We start from the raw sequence: 20285 nt of genomic DNA, 5'->3' as shown, positions 1-20285 counted from the left end.
TTGCGCCAGGGCAAGTTTAGGTTGGATATTAGGAAGAACTTCTTTACAGAAAGGGCAGTTAGGTACTGGAATAGGCTCCCCAGGGAGGTGGTTGAATCGCCATCCCTGGATGTGTTTAAGAGCCGTTTGGATGTGGTACTCAGGGATATGATTTAGCAGAGGGTTTTTAGAGATAGGGTGCTGCTTAGGCTGTGGTTGGACTTGATGATCTTCAAGGTCTTTTCCAACCTGGATAATTCTATGATTCTATGATTCAGTGACATCTCCAGAAACAAGTATGAAGAGCATACTGGGTCTGACCAGAGTGCACAGTGTCTGGTATTTTATCTACTCTGGTCTAGCTCTGCTGAAGACCGGAAGATTTGAGTGTGTTTAGTCCTCCTCTGGTGGAGGCTATTTCATACCTTTTGCATTTTTTTTTCTGCTAAGTCTGAAGGCCTGAACCTACGAGCAGGGCTCAGGTTAAACAGCATATGAAGGATGTAATGGCACTTCCTGTTTGTTTTCTTCAACTTTAATTATTTTAAACACTCTGTTCACTTTTCTGGATTTTAGAACTTTATGAACACTGCAGCAACTTTAATTGTTCACCTGATTCCTAATAGGTAACAGAGTCCATTGGTTTGCATGTAAAATTGGGTGTTGCTTTGACATGGTGCTCTTGTACCAGCGTTACATGGGATTTCTCAGTACTCCTTTCTGCAACTCTTTTATGCAGTAGTTTTTTTTTTTTGTTGTTTTTTTTTTTTTTTTTTTTTTTTTTTCTCTCCTGTAAAGCGAAACAAGTGAAATGGCAGCTGAAATTCAGTATTTGTAGCATTCATCATGCAACTGAACAACCAGAAGATCTAGAAAAAGCTTTAACAAGTACAGTAGGCAGCTAGACCTTTTCCTTGCACTTTCTTTGATTACTAATTGCATATGCAGTATTTTTGCCTTCGAGGCGCAGAAATATCAAGGCAATTAATACAGCATCATTAAAAGATCAAATTTGTGAGTAAATCATAAAATGCCATTGCAAATAAGTACTTGAAAACTGAAGAAAGGAAGGAATGAGAGAAGAAAGGCAGAGAACAGGGAAAAATGGAAGGAATGAGGAAGGGTAGGAAAAATGATGAGCAGCAAGATCAGTTTGTGTTGGGAACTCAACTGGTGTTGTGGCTGATCTGATGTGATGTAGCTAATGAAAACATGCCAGCTTACATCAACTGTAAATTCACAAAGCACAGCACAAAGACATTCGGCTTGAAGAGGGCAACTCTGTGATAAATCAAAGATATTTAATAATAAACCTTTTTTGTATATAACTTTTTCTTGAAGATCTCAAGAAGATTTGGGAAGTGGCAGGATGTCTCGCTCTCCAAGTGCTGTGATTGTAATGTGGATATTCCTTGATATGTGTCCTTTGATATTCTCTTTGCTGGCTGTAGGTATTTTAACAGCCTAAAGAATCAACACTTTGTAAGTGCAAATATGGAAAAATACTTATTATATCAAAAGGCAAGAATCACAAATGATAACCTCTTAACTGTTTAACCATTTTATTTATAACGAATGTGACTATCATCATCAAATTGTTGTTATAAAATGTAGAATGCCGTGTGTTTATTTTCAAAGCATGCTAATTCTTTGTTCTTTTCTGTGACATTGTAAGAACATTGTTTGTATGGGCTGAATGACTCCAGCTCACAAGCCTACTGTAAATTATACAGCCTTTTCAAGTACAGGCTACAATGACACAGAGAGGATATTATAGTTACTGCATTTTAGCTGAAGCATGAAACAGCATTTGGCTGACTGTCCAGCAAACAAGTGTGGAAAATTCAATTTTACAGTTTCTGCCACAAGAGCCATATGTTCAGTGTTTTTTATATATGTGTGATTACATTTCCCTAGAGTAAGGAAAGTTCTAAATAGCATGGTAAGCTGAGAGACAGGTGTGCTAGGGGCATGCTAGAGGTGAGCACTTTCTGAATTTCAACAGTAAATTGTGCAGCTGTAATCTAATAACCAGTATGATGTGGGTTGAATTAATAATTTATAGTTGGCTGTATAAAAAGTGCAACACTGACAACTTTTTTTTTTTTTTTTTTTTTTTTTTATTTGTAAGTTTCAAGAAACATTTTAAACTAGTTTAAGCTTGTTTTATGATAGTTGATAATGGATTAGTCACCTCAACTAGAGTGAACGCTCTTAGACATTTTCTGTTTTCTCCGTTATGTTATGTCTGTAACAGAATTGTGTCTGTCAGTTGAGATGTAAGACGGCATGACATAATGCGGCGTGATGCAATGTGAATGAAAGCTAATGTTTTGCAGTCTTATCCTGAACATATTGATGGCCATGCAGAGCCTCCCAAAGGCATGTCTTCTTTGCTTCTCTTGAACCATGACAGTAGTTTCACTCTCAAATTTTCTGTCTCCATATAGAAGAAAGCCAGGTATATAATTAATTTCAGTCCACGTATAGAGTTGATTCTTCTCTCACTGAAGCCTTGTCATTGACTTCAGCAGTGTGGATTGCACTTCTGAACAGTTCTAGTCATGGAGACTGTGTTGTTGTTCTAAGAGGCTAGGATCTCAAAATCATCCCGTTCAACCACCCCCATGTCTCAGCTATTTTAATTAAAATTATATACCCTAATTATCAAAATTATCAAGGCTTTTATGTCAGGCATAGAGAAACAGTGGTCTGTGTTGTTGTATCTTGCCTAGAAAATTAATGAAATCGACATATTTATGGAGAAAGGACCTTAAGTTTATCTATATCCAATGGGTAGTAAATAGATTGTGTCCTAGAGAAACCTGTCTCTGTGTCATTTTGTGGAAGCAGTGACCATGCATCAGAACTGCTTGCAGGTCCAAGGGCCATTCTGCAGCACAGACCTGACACTGACCCTGCCAGAACCAACCTTAGCAGTGCCAGTGTGAATAGCATCTTCTTGATGTGCTTATTCTGGCTGTCTGCTTCTCATCAATCAGAGAAGCTCCTGAGGATGTCAGTGATGCAGACAGCTTGTTCTGTTGTATAGTATTTAATGTAAGATGAACATAACAGCATATTGCTTGTAATATTACTGGAGAAAGTAGATCTCCTATACTTATTTCAAATATGCATCAAATGAGACTTAATCAAGGATTAAAAATTGCTCTGAGCTCCAGTTTGGAACTGGTCTCTTCTAATGTTGTGTGTTACCATGTAGATGCAGTAGGTGAGGGCAGAAAACAGATGAAAATTCCCAAGGGAACATAAATGCAGTTTCTGCAATTTCATGTGCTTGACCTTGCATAAATAGCTGAATGTTTGGGTGGTTTTTCAATTTGGTATTTGAAAATAGCATCCATCTTACTTTTGCAAGAAACAATTATATAGTACAAGCAAACAATCTTTAAAAAGTGCAGTATCTCATGAAGTGTTGCACAGTTAGGAGAATTCATTTCTCTAAGCAGATAATAACGTACAGTCTTGCGTCTTTTACAGTTCCAATTTGTAATGTCATTTAACTTTCTTAATATATTTGTATTGAATGCATTTTATTTCTGCAACCTATCTCAATCACGTGCACGTGCTGTTTAATTAGTAATTAGAAATAGGGTATCTATCATGAAGATACGTATAGATACACAAATAGATAGCAGTCTTTAGTATTATCCTAATTAGCAGCAGCTTAAAGCAAACACAAACGGCACTTTAAGTATCAGAGTTCATAATTTTATGTGTCATTGTTTATGAATCTAAATTATTGAGATATATACAGTAAAAAAACAAAACAAAACAAAAAAAAAAACTGAAAAACATTTAGTGTGGGAGAAATAAAACCTGATCTTATGGATGTACATAAAGATATGTGAATCTTTCTAGTAATGTATTCCAGTACCAACTGAGGGCACCAAATCAGAATGGCAATGTTTTGGCATACATTTAATCAGTGTAGATAAAGCCAAAAGATTTGGAATGATGCTGAATCACACTTATATTTTTTCATGCAGTTTTGTTTGTTATTGATACTGCAAGACAGTGTTTAGCTGCTCTGTTTTAAATACCGCTGTGTCTATAGCCGCTACTGACATCATGTCTCAGGCTCACTACCCTCCATTCCAACCCATGGCTCCTCAGTTATCCTTTAATAGTATGCAACCAATCAGCAATATAAGAAATACATGGTACTACATTCCATTTTGTTAAGATTATTAGAACACATTTCAGCTCCAGCCTTGTAAGTCTCAAGTACCTGTACTTCATAATCACCAGGGAGTTTGTGTCTGTATCACTCCCACTCTGGTAATGTTAAAAACTAAAAGGTGTCATAGTTTGTTTATTTTTTTCTTAGATATGTTTGTAAAGTTAACATCAAGAATTCACTGAAAATCATATTTTGCACATCCACATTTTGTAATGCTCACTACATTTTAGTTATATAAAACTTTTCTAATGGCCTTGGAGAGTGTTCAGAGAAGGGCAAAGAAGCTGGGATGGGATCTGGGGTCACTGTTCCTCTGGAGATGTTAAAGAAACGTTTAGTTGTTGTACTGAGGAACATGGTTTAGTGGGAAATATTGGTGATGGGTGGATGGCTGGACTGGATGGTCTTGCAGATGTTTCTAACCTTGGTGATTCTGTGATTCTATAAATAATACAGTTTGCACTGTTGAGATTACTTTTCATAGAATTCTTCCTTCATAGCATCATAGAATCACTCAGGTTGGAAAAGACCTCAAAAATCATTGAGTTCAACAACAACCTAACCATACTACTCTAACAGCCCTCTGCTAAATCATGTCCCTGAGCACTACATCCAAACAGATTTTAAACACATCCAGGGATGGTGAGTCAACCACCTCCCTGGGGAGCCCTATTTTAGTGCTTAACAACCCTTTCTGTAAAGAAGTGTTTACTGATATCCAACCTAAACTCACCCTGACACAACTGGAGGCCATTTCCACTTGTCCTGTCACCAGTGAGAAGAGACCAACCCTGCTCTCACTGTAAGCACCTTGCAGATACTGGAAGAGAGCAATAAGGTCTCCCATCAGCCTCCTTTTCCCCAGACTAAACAGCCCCAGTTCCCTCAGTGTCATGGGTTACCTAGATTTACCTGTATCCGTGACAGGGCAGCTGCCCCGTAGGGCCTCCCCTCCCTCCCCTCCCGGGGCCCCGGAAAGGAAGAGAAAATAAAACAGTGGCAGCAATCTAAGGAGGAAAACTTATTTTACTAAATATGATATCGGAATACAATGCTTGAGGCTAATAAATCGAACAAAACAGAGGGAGAGGGAGTCCCCGAAAACCGAGAGGCCTACTGTGAAGTCTAGGCGACACGGCAGGAATGCTTCCCACTCCCTGAGAGTCCGAGAGAGAGAAAGTTCCAGCCTGGGAGCGAGATTATATATGTCTTCCTCCCGTGACTTATCTTTGGTCGCGGTGTCCTCTGAGATATGTAGTTCTCCGAGAGCTGAGCACCCGGGATGCTACCATTCTACGGAACTGGAGTATGAATGATCCATACTGCACATGATGTTATGATGTGGAATATTGACAGCAACACCACAAAACTATGACATTCCACCCCTTATTCTACATTATTACATCATGGTTAATATATATACATATATACATGTATATAAAACTATGATAGCTAAATAGTACATTTAAATGTAACATAATTAAATGTATAATTATAATAACTAAAATACACTACACATGCAAATATATACACAGATACATAGAATTATTGACTGCACTCCCCCAGCATCAAATTCCCTTGTGGTACACATTGAACATTCCCATCCTTCTGCATTACCCACCAAGTGCACCCAGGTCCCTGGGCAAAAACAGTTCCATGAACAGGTTTTCCTTTTCCAGAGGCTGGAAGGACCCAGACAGCTTTTCCCAACATGTTCCTTACATGTACAACAGGGACCTTATCTCCTTCTATAGTGTGTGGGGAGCTAGATTGGCTAGGACCATCACGATTGACAGATCCTCTAGTATTGACCAACCAAGTGGCTTCTGCTAGATGCTTTTCCCAGTGCTTAAATGTTCCACCACCCATTGCTTTCAACATTGTTTTCAACAACCCATTATATCGTTCAATTTTACCAGAAGCTGGTGCATGGTAGGGAATATGATAAATCCATTCAATGCCATGATCTTTGGCCCAAGTATTTATAAGGGAATTTCTGAAATGTGTCCCATTATCAGATTCAATTCTTTCTGGGGTGCCATGCCGCCACAGAACTTGTTTCTCAAGACCCAATATGGTGTTTCGGGCGATAGCATGGGGTACTGCATATGTTTCAAGCCACCCAGTGGTTGCCTCCACCATGGTAAGCACATAGCATTTACCACTGCGAGATCGTGGCAAGGTGATATAATCAACCTGCCACACTTCCCCATATTTGTACTTTTGCCATCGCCCTTCCTCCCAGAGAGGTTTCATCCTCTTGGCTTGTTTAATTATGGCACATGTTTCACAGTCATGAATAACCTGTGCAATAGCACCCATAGTTAAGTCCACCCCTCAGTCTCTGGCCCACTTATATGTCGCATCTCTTCCTTGATGGCCTGAGGTTTCATGGGCCCATCGAGCTAGAAATAGTTTGCCTTTATTTTGCAAGTCCAAGTCGATTTGAGCCACCTCAATTCTGGCAGCTTTATCTACCTGATGGTTGTTTTGTTGTTCTTCAGTAGCCTGACTCTTGGGCACGTGTACATCCATGTGATGCACCTTTACAACCATACCTTTTGTTCAGGCAGCAATGTCTTTCCAAAGTTCAGCAGCCCAAACAGGTTTACCCCTTCGCTGCCAGTTATTCTGTTCCCACTGTTGTAACCACCCCCATAAGGCATTTGCCACCATCCATGAGTCAGTATAAAGATAAAGCATTGGCCACTTTTCCCGTTCAGCAACATCTAAGGCCAGCTGGACAGCTTTTACCTCTGCAAACTGACTTGATTCTCCCTTACCTTCAGTGGGGCTCCACACAGCAACCTTCCATTTGCGATGCTTTCCTACAATACGACATGATCCATCAGTGAACAGGGCATATTTCTTTTCATTTTCTGGTAGCTCGTTGTATGGTGGGGCCTCTCTAGCATGTGACACCTCTTCTGCTGGTGATGTTCCAAACTGTTTACCTTCAGGCCAGTCTATGATCACCTCTAAAATTCCTGGACGATTGAGGTTCCCCATTCATGCTCGTAGTGTAATCAGCGTAATCCACTTGCTCCAGGTGACATTGGTAGCATGATGGATTGAAGGAACCTCCCCTTTGAACATCCAGTTTAGCACTGGTAGCCGAGGTGCCAGAAGGAGCTGTGTTTCAGTACCAACTACTTCGGAAGCAGCCCGAACCCCCTCGTATGCGGCTAAGATCTCCTTCTCAGTTGGAGTGTAGCACTCTTCAGACTCCTTATACGTCTATATATTGTCTGGGACAATTTAAAAAAGGCAATTAATGCATGAAACTTCACCTAAGAAGTTCATGACTTTTTTCCTTTGTGCCTTATGGAAATTCAGTATGACTTTAAGGTTATTAGTGTCCCTGCTTGAGTAGAAGGCTTTACTTGCTCAATGGAAATATTTAAAGAATGCTTCAGTGGAAATGTTAAAGGGAAGATGTTCTAGGGAAGCTCCAAAAATGTTACCAGGTAAAGGTCAATGTGAAGATTGGTTTAGTCATACAGTCCCTAATAACTAGTCTGTAGAAGAGTTCATTTTTCAGAAGGAACTGTTGGTCTTATTCATTGTTATTTACTTACATGATTTGTGATTCTGTAAGATCACATAAACAGCTGTAAAGCTGTTATCTGATTTGTAAATTAAGCTAGTTTGATTTTTACTTTGAAAAAAAATAGCGGATATCCAGTGTGAACTTTTGTCAGTGGTGCCACTGAGCAGCATGCCTAGAGCTCTGAAATTGTAACCAACATATAAATGAATACAATTTGAAGTGGCAGGTAAGATCTCAGCAACACAGAGTAGAGGGGCAAGATCAACTCCCTCAGTCTGCTGACCATGCTTCTTTTGTTGCAGCCTAGGATATGGTTGTCTTCTTGGTCTTTGGGGGCACATTGCTGGCTCATGTCCAGTTTGCTATCCACCGGCACCCCCAGGCTGTTTTCAGCAGGGCTTTGTTCTATTCTTTCATTCCCCAGCTTGTATTGATAGTGGGAATTACTGAGACCCAGGTGCAAGACCTATGTTGGATCTCAAGATGTTCTCTTGCTTGAGCCTGTGTAGGTCTCTATGTGATACTATCTAATCTTTCCACATCCAGTTCTGAAAGTAACTCTTCTGCCTTTTGAAATGAGATTTTTGAGTTACTGCAGAAGAATTTGTTACTGCTCATGCTTTCCTCAAATGGGACGTAGCAGTCTAATTTGAAAGGTTGTATTTGTCTTTTTCAGTTGGTGTCAGTTGACTGCACTGATAATTAAAGAACAATAAACTTAAGAGGTTCTGCTTTAAGTGTGAAGGGAAGAATGAATTAAAGTAGCATAAATGAACTAATCTGAAACTTTCTGTACTCAGCCTCAGTATAAGGAGAGAAAAATGCTAGAAAGCCTACAGGATAAGAGAAATCATGAAGAAAGTAATAACAGGGAAAAAAAAAAGAGAGAGAGCAGATGATGCTCATGGAGCAGTTCTAATGAGACATACAGATTTCCCAGTTTTCAGAACTGGGGTTCTTGACAGTATACTTTTCTAACATAAAATCAGACTGCTTGAACTGTTTTACAGTTCCCAGCCTGATGATTTAGGCATCCAGTGACATAGATTGTAATAAGGAACCTGTTCTAAGATCCTGGTATGTGAGCAGGGCTCTCAGTGAAGTGATCTGGGAGAGTGGCATCAATAAAAAATGAAAGTGACAAAACTGAAGTAATCAGATTTAGTGCAGGCAGTTATCTTCCACGTTGCAGACGTCTGGCAGAAGCAAAATCCAGCAAGCCCTACCAAAATACCACTCTTCCCTGCATATCTTGCTTAAGGCTGAGTTGCTCTTAGTCCGGTGAAGCTCAGAAAAGAATTGAGATTATTACCTTATTATTTCACAATGAGATCAGCTCTTTACCTTAGCCATGTGGTTCTGTCTCACTTTACTAGCTGTTGCTAAGTACCTGTAACAGTAATAGTGATGTTTACCTGAAGCCTCAATTTATTTTACGTTACCTTAGAAAAGTAAACAAAGTAATAAAATTCATTGTGTTCTCAATGATCTCCATCTGCAGAACGAGTTTGCAAATATGAAGATTAGTCTTGTTTTACAGGGCACTAAATCTATCTTTAGCTTGAGGCTTTACTATGTAGAACCTTAGGCTTTCTGAAAGAACTTTTCTCAATACCACCTCTTTCATATTTCATATCTGGTATGCAACTTAAATTGTTTCCCTTTCCTCTTAATGCATTTTTTTTACCCTTCATTTTGATGGATCTTGAATACAGTTGTAGTAAATGCAAAGAAAGAATAGAGAGTTTGGAGAACTCTGCCTTTCTGCTGATTTAGAAGGAAAAGGAATAAAGGAATAAAATTACCTACATATAATCTAGTAGCCTTGAGAGAGCAATTATGGTATCTTAAATTTTTGGCACTGAAATGGTGATGTAGACAGGATTTTATTTTATTTTATTTATTATTATTATTTTTTAAAGCATTAAAATCCTTCAAAAAATGTTTTCCTGCAGAGAAACATATTTTGCCACACTTTATTTCCAAGTTAACTTGTTTGAATACTGATTTATTGGTCTTTTGCACATTTCTGTATTGGAAAGGGAACATGAAATATCTTTTTCTTTATTTGTAATGGCAACCTAATTCAACTGATGTATAATGCGCATTTCAGCATTGAGAACTTCATTAAAATAGAGAAAAACTTCCACATACCAGCAATTAAGATGTTTTGCTCTGGTACACAGCAAAGCTACCGTAATGACAGGATTTGTTTGAGAATTTCTTGCTGAACAGTAATATTTGTCTTTAACCTTCACAATGATTTAATTTCAGTTGGATGCTGAATCAAAGCTTAAATGTACATAGGAAATAATTGCGCACGGAACTCTTGCCTGACTCTCAGAGAACTGATCTGAGACTTTGAAATCACCAGCATTTTTGTTTAATCAACACAATCAATATGTATATATCCTGTGGCTAAAAGTAAGATCCGAATTTAAGATGCTTTATAGAGTGATGAAGTTGCAATCACTTTATGAATGCCTGTATCAGTATTTAATTACTGTGTCTGTTTTAACATTTACTGACTGTTCATCTCACATAAGGTGGACTCAGTGAAGGTCCTAGACTAGGCACAGCCAACAATTGAAGGATTGAAATGATCTGTGTTGACAAGAAATCAATCTAAATTTTGCAAAATAGTTGCCATTTTTCCCCCCTATTTTAAGTTTTAGCTGCCAAACTCCAGAACATTTAATGATTCAGAAGCAACTGATTGTGCTAGGAAGGGCTGAATCTGGCAACCAACAGAGCATGGAGCTACAACAGCATTGACTCTACATCCTAGCCAATGACAAGAAGTTAAACCTGGCAGACTTCATACCCACAGAGCACATGTTTACATCACTGCTTACAGGTTTAGCATTCAGAAAGATTGACTCAGTCAGCGCTCATGTGAGCTTGGACAACACCAGTGACATCATCCTGTTTCTCCTCTGGCTAGTTCAGATGAAAGTCTGTTAGTAGCAAGACTACAGACATACATTCCCCCCAGCAGATAGTCTTAAGTACTCAGAGTCCCCATAGCTGTCCCTAGATCCCATTCTCCCCAGTAGTTGGTAGCTATAGGCATGTGAGCTGAGGAGCACAGCCTTGCTCCAGTTGCTCAGACCTTCATGCAGTCACATGTGTGCTCACACACACAGAGCTAGGCAGGACTCTTTTGGTTCCCCATTAGCCATACTCCTGTGGTGTCATGCATGGAGGCACAAAAGTATAGATCTTGCCCCTTCAGACCTCCAAGCTGTGCAGTCTCTCCCAGTGACACACTCCCCCTAGCTCCCAGCACAGGTTACTTGCTCACTGGTCTCATCTGGCTCTGTCTTTGCAAATGCACAAATGCTTACAGATACTTGCTAAAAAATGAACCAAATCCCTTCTTTTCTGTGTTGATTTCTCCCTTAAATAAACCCTAGTATATTATTCAATGCCAAAATGCTTTTTTCCTGCATCTCACAATGTGTTCTTAGACAGTGGCCTCCACTTCTATTTGAAAGACATTTGGGAGAGCTACTCCTGTTGCCCCATTATGGTGGGTTTCATGTCAGAACAGTGGGGCTAAGACTCTTTTGTTGTGGTGCTTGGAGAGGCCCAGGCAGGGTGTCCCTTGCTGTGCATCCTACACAGTCTTTTCTCTTCTCTGGAATACCTGTGCTCTGCTGGGTGTGTGGAGGTGGGCCTGTGATGGGTTGAGGTGTTCTCTGATGGGCCTGGAAGGAACCGAGGCTGGAGCCTGTTTGGACTCCCCCACCTTTTGTTGTCTGTGCTCCTTTGTGGGTGCAAGAATGAGGTATTTATCATATGACTGTACCACAGATGAACAATAAGCTTGTTTTTACTGATTTCAGATAAAATTGCACACAATTTCTTACCAGACTTCCTGAAATGAAAAATTTTGCAAGCACATTGTGAGTAAATTTTTACTCATTTCACATTGGCCTGAGACCATCTTAAATGCATTTAAATTCTGGTGATGTTGAAGCTTTGCAGTATCAGCTCTTCCTGGCCTTGAAAGTTGGAAGATAACCAGCAAGGAGAAGCTGGCACCAAGCAGCCAAGAGGGTGCTCTGTAAATTCCTCATCCCATCACTGCTGGCTGGGGGTATTTCAGTTCTGCCACGGAAGATCATGGCTTGTCATTGCAAATAAATCTTCAGTGATAGCTCAGTTAAAAAGAACTTGATACTTTCTGCTTTTATAGGTTCCTCAGAAAGTAGCTTTTAATCGTGTTGTGGGAGTTACTTAATAATTAATGTTTAAAGGATACTTGAAGTAGCGAAATGCTGTTTGGAACAGTCCTCAAAAAATAGTGCTTGTGCATCTCTGGCCATTTGACAGTTCTGTTCTTGACTGAAGTTAATTTAGGAAGCTTCAGTGGTGAAAAGCACTAATGGAGTGCACATAGTGCACAATGAGGTTTTTGATGAGCTGCGGATCCTCAGCATCAGGCAGGGAAATATGAGGGGCTTCCAGGTGAAGTCGGGGTAGAAAACAGAAAGGTAGCATGTCAAAATTCACTATTAAAAAGAAAAGGCCAGAGAAAAGCAACTGGGTGTGCAGCCCCCTACTGAGGTTGTCTGCACAGCTAGGTGGGCGTACATAGAGGGCTGCATGTCAGGAGGGGACAGTGCCTGTGCCTCTGGAGAAAGCAAAGAGGTCAGACCCAATAGCTTCTGATGGTTTCTTTTTCTAATGTTGAAATACTGTATTGCTGTAAGGGAAGAGCAGTCAGTTTTATCAAGCTGCCGGTTGTGATAGTCAGCAACTTAGCTCATTAACTTAATTTAGGAAAAATAAAACCTGCATGAAATTGGACTAAGAGCCTCAAATTATTTTTCAGGGTGACTTAAAGCAAGTTGTGGAAAGACTGGACTATGAATTAATGTCAACAACAATTTAATTCTGTAGTAACTTGTACTTCAGGAGAAAATCTTATGTTATTTTACACTTGCATAGTGTCTTTGCACTAGATCAAGAACTTTTTTTCCCCTTTCTCATTAAAAGACATTTGCAAAACTATTCCTTTCTTGAGCTTTCACAGAATCACAGAATCACAGAATGACCTGGGTTGGAAGGGACCTCAAGGATCATGTAGTTCCAACCCCCCTGCCTAGCAGGGCCACCAAACATACGCCTTTACTAGATCAGGTTGCCCAGAGCCCTGTCCAACCTGGTCTTGAACACCTCCAAGGACGGGGCATCCACAACCTCCCTGGGCAGCCTGTTCCAGGACCTAACCACTCTCCTAGTAAAGAACTTCCCCCTAACATCCAACCTAAATCTTCCCTCTTTTAACTTAAAACCATTTCCCCTAGTCCTGCTATTATCAGCCCTTTCGAAGAGTTTGCTCCCCTCCTGGGAGTAAGTTCCCTTCAGGTATTGAAAGGCTGCAATGAGGTTCTGAGCTTTGCTCAGAATCATTTATGTTTTGGTTAGTACTTATTTAAAATGGCAAAATTCCTGCAAGTGTACATGTGCATGAGTTAGGGGAGTCATAATTTCAATGACTCATGCTGTTATCTATTCAAAGAAAGTGATTTATGCTGTTTTATATGGACTGCCAGAGGGAGTTAATCTTAAGGTGAGCTAGCTGAAGGCACATGTAGGAGCTAGATCCCAGTAAGGTTTTGGTGCTCCTGGGCCCTCTGAAGACTTGCCTGGAAACACAACAACAGTAACAGAGATCATTGAGGAGCAGCGTGGTAAAATGAAAAACTATTCAACTTTTGAATGCAGCTGGAACCCAGGAGCCTATAAATGAGCCTTGCTGGGGGCAGTTCAGAATATAAAAGGGTGGAGGATTTTGTTATAGCAAAAAAGCAAAACAAAACAAAAACCAAACTTCCCTGCCTAAACTTTTATTTGGGGAATATTCCTCAATGCGTCTGTTTAAAGCTGAAAACTTAATAGAACAGGTCATGGATCAAAGAGATGAAATAATGGTAATAAATCACAAGCACCACATGTTTAACCAGAGTTTAAAAAACAGTCAAAAATAAAATGAATTTACTGCTACTGTAATCTCCGGCTTAATTTCACCTGAGATTCCCCTCTTTAAAAAGGGATCCTATGGTTTTAAGAACATAAACATAAATATCAAAGGGGCATCAAATGAACCTAACGTGCTAGCTACTGAACTAACACAAAAACGTGTTTTTCATGTTTTAGAATTCCTTACACAATACATTAAAGATTCTGGAAGTAAACAAAGGCAGGATCATGGAAGAGAAATATATTAAAGACTACTAAATGCAAAAGCAAGGCTAATGGAGCATGTTCCTCTGCTGGGATGTGTTCTTCATCCCTAAGATGCAGATCATGGAGACGAGGGCAGTTCTCTGGGGAAGTTCATCTTAGGTACCTCCTTTGGTTTGCTGCTGGAGAAAAACTACTGAGCTCAGTATTCCTTTGATCTGGCCTGAATAAACTGTTTTTGTTTTCTTATTAATATGAATAATTCAGAGTAGGATCAAGCTTTGGAAAATGGAGACATTAGGATCTTGCTCAACCTCAAGTGTTTTTAGTGTTAATGAGAAAGGTTTTAAGAATTTCAGGTATCAAAATCTCTTCTTGACTTCAGTACAAGTACTGCATTCTTCTGTAGCTGAAGAATAGGGGATGTCACTCATAACAGCTGCAAGAATAAACATCACATCATTTTTATTACTGCATTTGTTCAAAATATCTTAAACATCTCTGACTTTATTATGGCTATTATATGTTTTAGCTTCCTTGTTCAAAATGTGTATCATTCGACTCTTTGAAAGGGTAGATAATAGGAGGACAAGGGATAATGGTTTTAAGTTGATGGGGAGAAGATTTAGGTTGGATGTTGGATTTTGTCATTTTGTTCAAAGTTGTATGGCAAAGCAATATTTAATTATACTGATTTTTAGTTATTCTACTCCTATTTGACCTCAGCTTTTAAGGCAAAATTGCAGTTATAGGTATTCCTCATGTACTGTCACTTGCGATTGTCAGCTGAGAAAAGTTGTGCCTGAGCTGGTGTGAGCAGTCTTTATAGGGGATAAGCAAATAAACTTTATAAGGTAAGCTTTAGTTTCTAAGGCTGAAATCAGTGTCAATAGTTTTAAACTATGACCCAAGAGCTTCAATTTTATTATATTACACTTTTTATACTGTGAAGTTAAAACACCTAATCTGAAATACCTCCTTTGAGGCAAGATTCGACAGAAAATGAATGTTAATAATACAGTTTGTGTTCATACAAACAATGATGTGGCGTCAGACTAATAAAGTACTGGCAACTCTATACACCTTTAATATTAAAATAATTCAGTGTAGTGATATTGTCCTCAATGAAAAATGGCATAATTTATTTTTTAATCTGTATACTTGGCACAAGGGCCAGAGCTGACGTGAATGGCACGAGTAGATTCTTCTTTGAGGTGTGTTCATTTGTATTCAGCATATATTTCTATTGTATATACACACAATTCAGCTTGACAGAACTGCTAATACGAGTATTCTTTTAAAATTTTCTTGTAAATATGTTCAATTTATTTCTCTTTTTCTTTGTTTCTGAGCTCCCTGGCATTTGTGGACATGATGTGCTATTAAGGCACCCATAAGAAACAAAATCTTTGTAATTAATTTAATCAGTGTCCTATTACTGGTCTGCGGTGTCTCTGCACTTAGGAACTTCATTGTTTTGAATGATGTTTCATTGCCAACTGTTATCTAATTTGCTGCCACCCGTCACATGTCAGCATCTTCATTCCTGCTCTCCAAGCATATCCTCCTACTGAATCTCACTTTTGGATTTTAAGTGATTTGATGCTGCATTTACTCCTCAGCAGAAGTGTAACATTTGACAGTTCTAGAGCATTTGGACTTACATTTACTGACAAAATAGGTATTATATTGATAGCAGACCTTTTATTTCCCAATATCCTTCTCTTGACATATTTTGAGTCACAACCAAGCAGGGACCTAAAAGGATGCCAGTTTTCTCAGGTTGCACATTTCGTGTAGTCTCTTTGAGCACTGCGAAATTCTGGAAAGAAATCCTCCTTGCAATTTCCAGTGTGCAACAGTGAGATTGCTAGGAGTTGGCTATGTGTTAAATGTATTCAGGGTTTTTATTCACTTATTTGTATTTATTTAACAAATCACTAAATAAATATGTGTATATATAAGTATGTAAAATCAGGAGTGAAGCTAAATAGCACAAAGAACATTTTCTTATCTCTTTTGCTTTGTGCTTCTTCAGTACAAAGTGAATAGGCAGCAAATATATATATGTATAAATATATTAGAAGAGAGCAAAAGCAAACTGGAATATAAAAGGGCTAGAGATGGCAAGAAATGACTAAGTTAAGTGGAGATAAAAATCTTGGCTGTTACATTTATCATTAGTTTATTTTCCAATAACTGGAATCTACAGTAAGGACTAGTAAAGCACCTTTTGGAATAAAACCGAAGTGTCGAAACATTTCAGTTTAAACTATTAAATTCAGATTCCACTTATACAGTATTCAAATAAATGTATTCAGTAAGTATTCTACTCTTTCTTTACCCATTGTTCCTGCTCTAGTTTCTTTACTCATAGTTCCTATTTTCACATTCTTATTTTCTTACCCTTTTGGAAATTTTTCAGTAGCATAGACTAAAATGTTAGAAGGAAAACGATCATGATGGTGGTAAAATGTCGGCTATCAGAGTTATCAAAATGGGTTGAGGGGTGGAACAGAGAAGTGGGGCTTCTGTGGTTTGGTATGGGTAGAGGGCACAGTGGGGAAGAACAGTCACTGAAGGCTGCAGGAACTTCTGCAAGTAGATCTGTAGGAAGCTGCAGGATTGGGACCATTTTGTGGGTGGAAGAACTCACTTGCTAGCCTCAGCAATTTCCTGTATTTCCCTTAAGTGTTTGCTAAGAGGCTGGGGAGGTAATTTGTCTGGCTAGAAGTCCAAATTGTAGCTAAACATTTGTGTTACATTATTCATGCAATTTCTGCTCCTAAAAGGGTACTTTGTCTGTGATAGATTTTAGGCAAATTGCGAACTCACACTTGATCTACATTTGATCTCCTCTTTCAAATCAACGCTTTCACGTCAGGGTGGTAGGAAAGAAGCACAGCTTACAGGAGATACTTATTTGATTTTCACAAATGGATTTGTGGATGTTGGTGATGTGAAATGCCCTATTACAGTTTTAGGATAGTGGGTGGTCACTATAATTTTCCTTTCTTTATTTTCAGAAAAAAAATTATTTCTGTTGTAATTAAGTTATTTAAAATCGGTCCCTGACATTTGTGTGGCATTTCTGCTGTGGTTGTAGGAAGAGGAATGCAGTGCCAAGAATCTGCAAGGATACTGACAAATTAAAATGAATAGTGCATAACTGAAAGTTTCATACTGTGTTCATGGTGTAATATGTGCCTTCTCCAGTAACGTTTAATAACATCAGTGTTTTATTAAAGCTATGTGAATCAATTGATAGATATGCTAGAGAAGATTTTTACTTTAAAGACCTCCTGAATCCCTGCAGCCTTTTTATCTATTCATTAGAGTTTCTGTTAGATTTGAATTTAGTAATGATTACCTATTAGTTCTTCAGCTTTAACTGCGAATCTCTTTTATTAGATGAATTTTATTAAGATTTGAAAACCTCCCACAAGCATTTGACAGCACTGCTCGGAAAGATTCAGTCTCAGAAACCTACTACTGTGAAGTTAAAAATAAAATTGCATCCTGAAATGCTTTCCTGGTCTAGGTATAACAGTAAACACTGGGATTACACTTGTTCTGAAGTGCTTAAATGCATATAATAATCCAAGCGTTTCAGTGAAGAGAATGTCCTTAAACTTTTCTCTCCTCAAATGTTTCATTAATACTTCTCTTCAGATCAGAGCCAGTACAACCACTGTGTGTGGGATTAACAAAATCGGGTTGGAAATTAGTGAGTGTGCACAGTAAAATGACATTTTTTGCTGAAGACTTCCCATTAATGAGCTGCTATAGCCTCACAGAGTCTGTAGGATGTACAAACCAGGCAGACAGAAATACCTGCTGAGTAAATCCTTAATGCTCTTGTTCTAGAATCCTAAAAACAAAGTTCACACTATCTTGATCAGATACAGAGCCCTAACGGTGTTATATTACAGAAATCTGGCTGTATTTCTTAAGTGTGACATTATTGTTGGTATCAACAGAATGCATAATAAACATGGCTGCATTTTGCTTTTGATGGTGGCATGTTTCAGATGTCCAAAAGCCCTTATGATTTTATATATCATAAAATCTCTATATAAAAACAATTATATGTATATATATTTCTATAAAAATTTTGTAAATGGCATCCACCAAATAACCTCTGAAGGCTTTCTAGTGTTACAGCTCTCAAACTGTTGAATTTATGGCATCAAGACTAATGCTTAATTTTCACATTCAGATGAATATGTCATATGTTACTAAGGCTATGTAACCTCAAATAATGATTAATTGCATAAAAAGAAGGTAGGTGTCTGAGAAATGCCAACAATGGGTCTTTGAATTCAGGGAGAAGAACAGTAAAATGTGATTTTACATGGTGTTTGGAATACAAAAAAAAATATATGATAACATTGCATTTCCATGTAGTCATTCATGTAAGCATATGTACTGTGGGAGGAAAAAAATACACTAAAATGCTTGTTTTGCTTTCTTCTTCAGGTCAAAACTGTGGAGGCTTAGTACAGGGACCAAACGGTACTATAGAAAGCCCTGGATTTCCTCATGGTTATCCAAATTACGCCAACTGCACGTGGATCATTATCACAGGAGAACGAAACAGGATACAATTGTCGTTTCATACTTTTGCCCTCGAGGAAGATTTTGATATACTGTCAATTTATGACGGACAGCCACAGCAAGGCAATTTAAAAGTGAGGTAAAGTACTTTTTTATTCTTCATTTATTTTATGCCTCTCTCATTCTCTGATTATATGTAGCATCAATCTTAGTGCAAATTTCTTCAGTTCAAGGGTAGTTCCAGAAGAATCCCTGAGTACAGGAAAATCCAGCACTGAAGTAGCTTTTTTAAATCTGCCACCATGATGGAATCTAGATTTGGCATAGGCACCCTCTCCTGAAGGCACCTGTCCTCATTCTTAGAAAGTACTCCTGTTGAGATCACACTTTTGTGATACTGTGCCTACAGTATGTGAAGCAGAAGGTAAATACGCTGCTAAAAGAATCCCATTGAATATGTCATAGGCAAAGTAGTCTTTGAGAGGCGATCTCATCAGTGGGTGTAGGCAACCTCTGGGAATACCAGATTAAATGCTTGCAGATACCAGGGAGCTGAGTTGCGAATTTTTTGACTCTGCCGGAATTGAAATTCTTTTGCATCTACATGTGTATACAATTTTTAAACAATTAGGGACCTCTAAAGGTCAGAAATTATGGTGCCTTTTATCCTTTAGTACTACTAAAATTAGGAGGATGATTTACAGATTTTTTTTTATCCTCAATCTTTTCAAGTACACGACTTTTAGATTTTGGAACATTAATTTCTGTGGTACGTGAGTTGTGTTTCCTCAGCCATTTGCTGGATCTAGACAGCAGCGATTAAAAATCAGCATTGCTGTTGGTGCTGCTCTGTCATTTTCTCTTCAGGCGTGAGATTTATGAAGTACTGTAAAGCACTACTGTCAGTTCTGTTTTCTGATTGCTCTTTTGCATGATTCTGATTTATATTATACTGCTAAAACAAATGTTGTAACATCACCAGCATGTTCTGCATTTTTAGTGAGTGTCATCACATTTCTGACAAAAATAATGCTCTGATTGATTGTTGACTCAGTGCAAAAAGTTTCGAAAAGTGTGGAGCTTCCCATGCTTTACCACACAGTATATGTGTTTCATTTCCTGCCCTTACTGACTTTTAGTACTTGTATCACCTATATACATGGAGCACTTCTGTTTAGGTCAAATGCTGTTATTATCAGTAACTAACATATCTGCTGCCGTTGCACTAATCTGTTAGTAGAAAACTGTTTAAAGGAAGAACACCAGTTGATGTTCTGTGGTTATGAAAGTAGAAGACAGAAAGTTTACCTCATAGAACATTAACAATAAAAAAGCAGAATTTGAATGACAAGATGTTATTGATGTAACTTGTGCTCTGTGACTTAAATTTTCCTCGGCTTAGTTGCACAAAGCATATTCACAGGTGTGCCTCTCTGCAATTGCACATTTGAAGACAGTTCATTCAGCAGATATTGGGAAATTATAGTCTTGCATTTTAGCTGACAGTGTTCAAGTGCAAGAGAGTTTCTTGGAACTTTCCCTTCAGAGTATGCATATTATTATTGTTTTTGCATAGGTGGAAATACTCTGCTAGATTTTTGATAATTATATTTCTAAAGCTGTCATACAGAAAGTTGAGATTTTCCTTTAAAAACAGTCGTATAATTGTATATAGCAAATTATAATATTTGAGTAATGTTCATCACAGACTTCGTATTGCCTTTTGTATCTGTTAAAGCAAAACTGGGTAGAACAAAATAGTACAGGTTATGTTACAGCCAGGTTACTATGCTTCTTGAA

The 20285-nt window shown here is 38.4% G+C and overlaps 1 protein-coding gene across 3 annotated transcripts in view; it reads left to right on the top strand.

The window, feature by feature from the left end:
• Positions 1-20285, top strand: part of CSMD1 (CUB and Sushi multiple domains 1) — a 935567-nt gene that overhangs the window by 188011 nt on the left and 727271 nt on the right. For all 3 annotated transcript variants that reach the window (XM_072330835.1, XM_072330834.1, XM_072330833.1), the window contains one exon: positions 18408-18624. In XM_072330835.1, coding sequence (XP_072186936.1) covers positions 18408-18624 — 217 coding nt within the window. The remainder of the gene's footprint in view (positions 1-18407; positions 18625-20285) is intronic.

The sequence above is a fragment of the Excalfactoria chinensis genome, chromosome 3 (genome assembly GCF_039878825.1).
Source record: "Excalfactoria chinensis isolate bCotChi1 chromosome 3, bCotChi1.hap2, whole genome shotgun sequence".
In the NCBI taxonomy this organism is placed as follows: domain Eukaryota; kingdom Metazoa; phylum Chordata; class Aves; order Galliformes; family Phasianidae; genus Excalfactoria; species Excalfactoria chinensis.
Note: the sequence above shows the minus strand (reverse complement) of the source record. Positions and strands in the feature narration are given on the sequence as shown.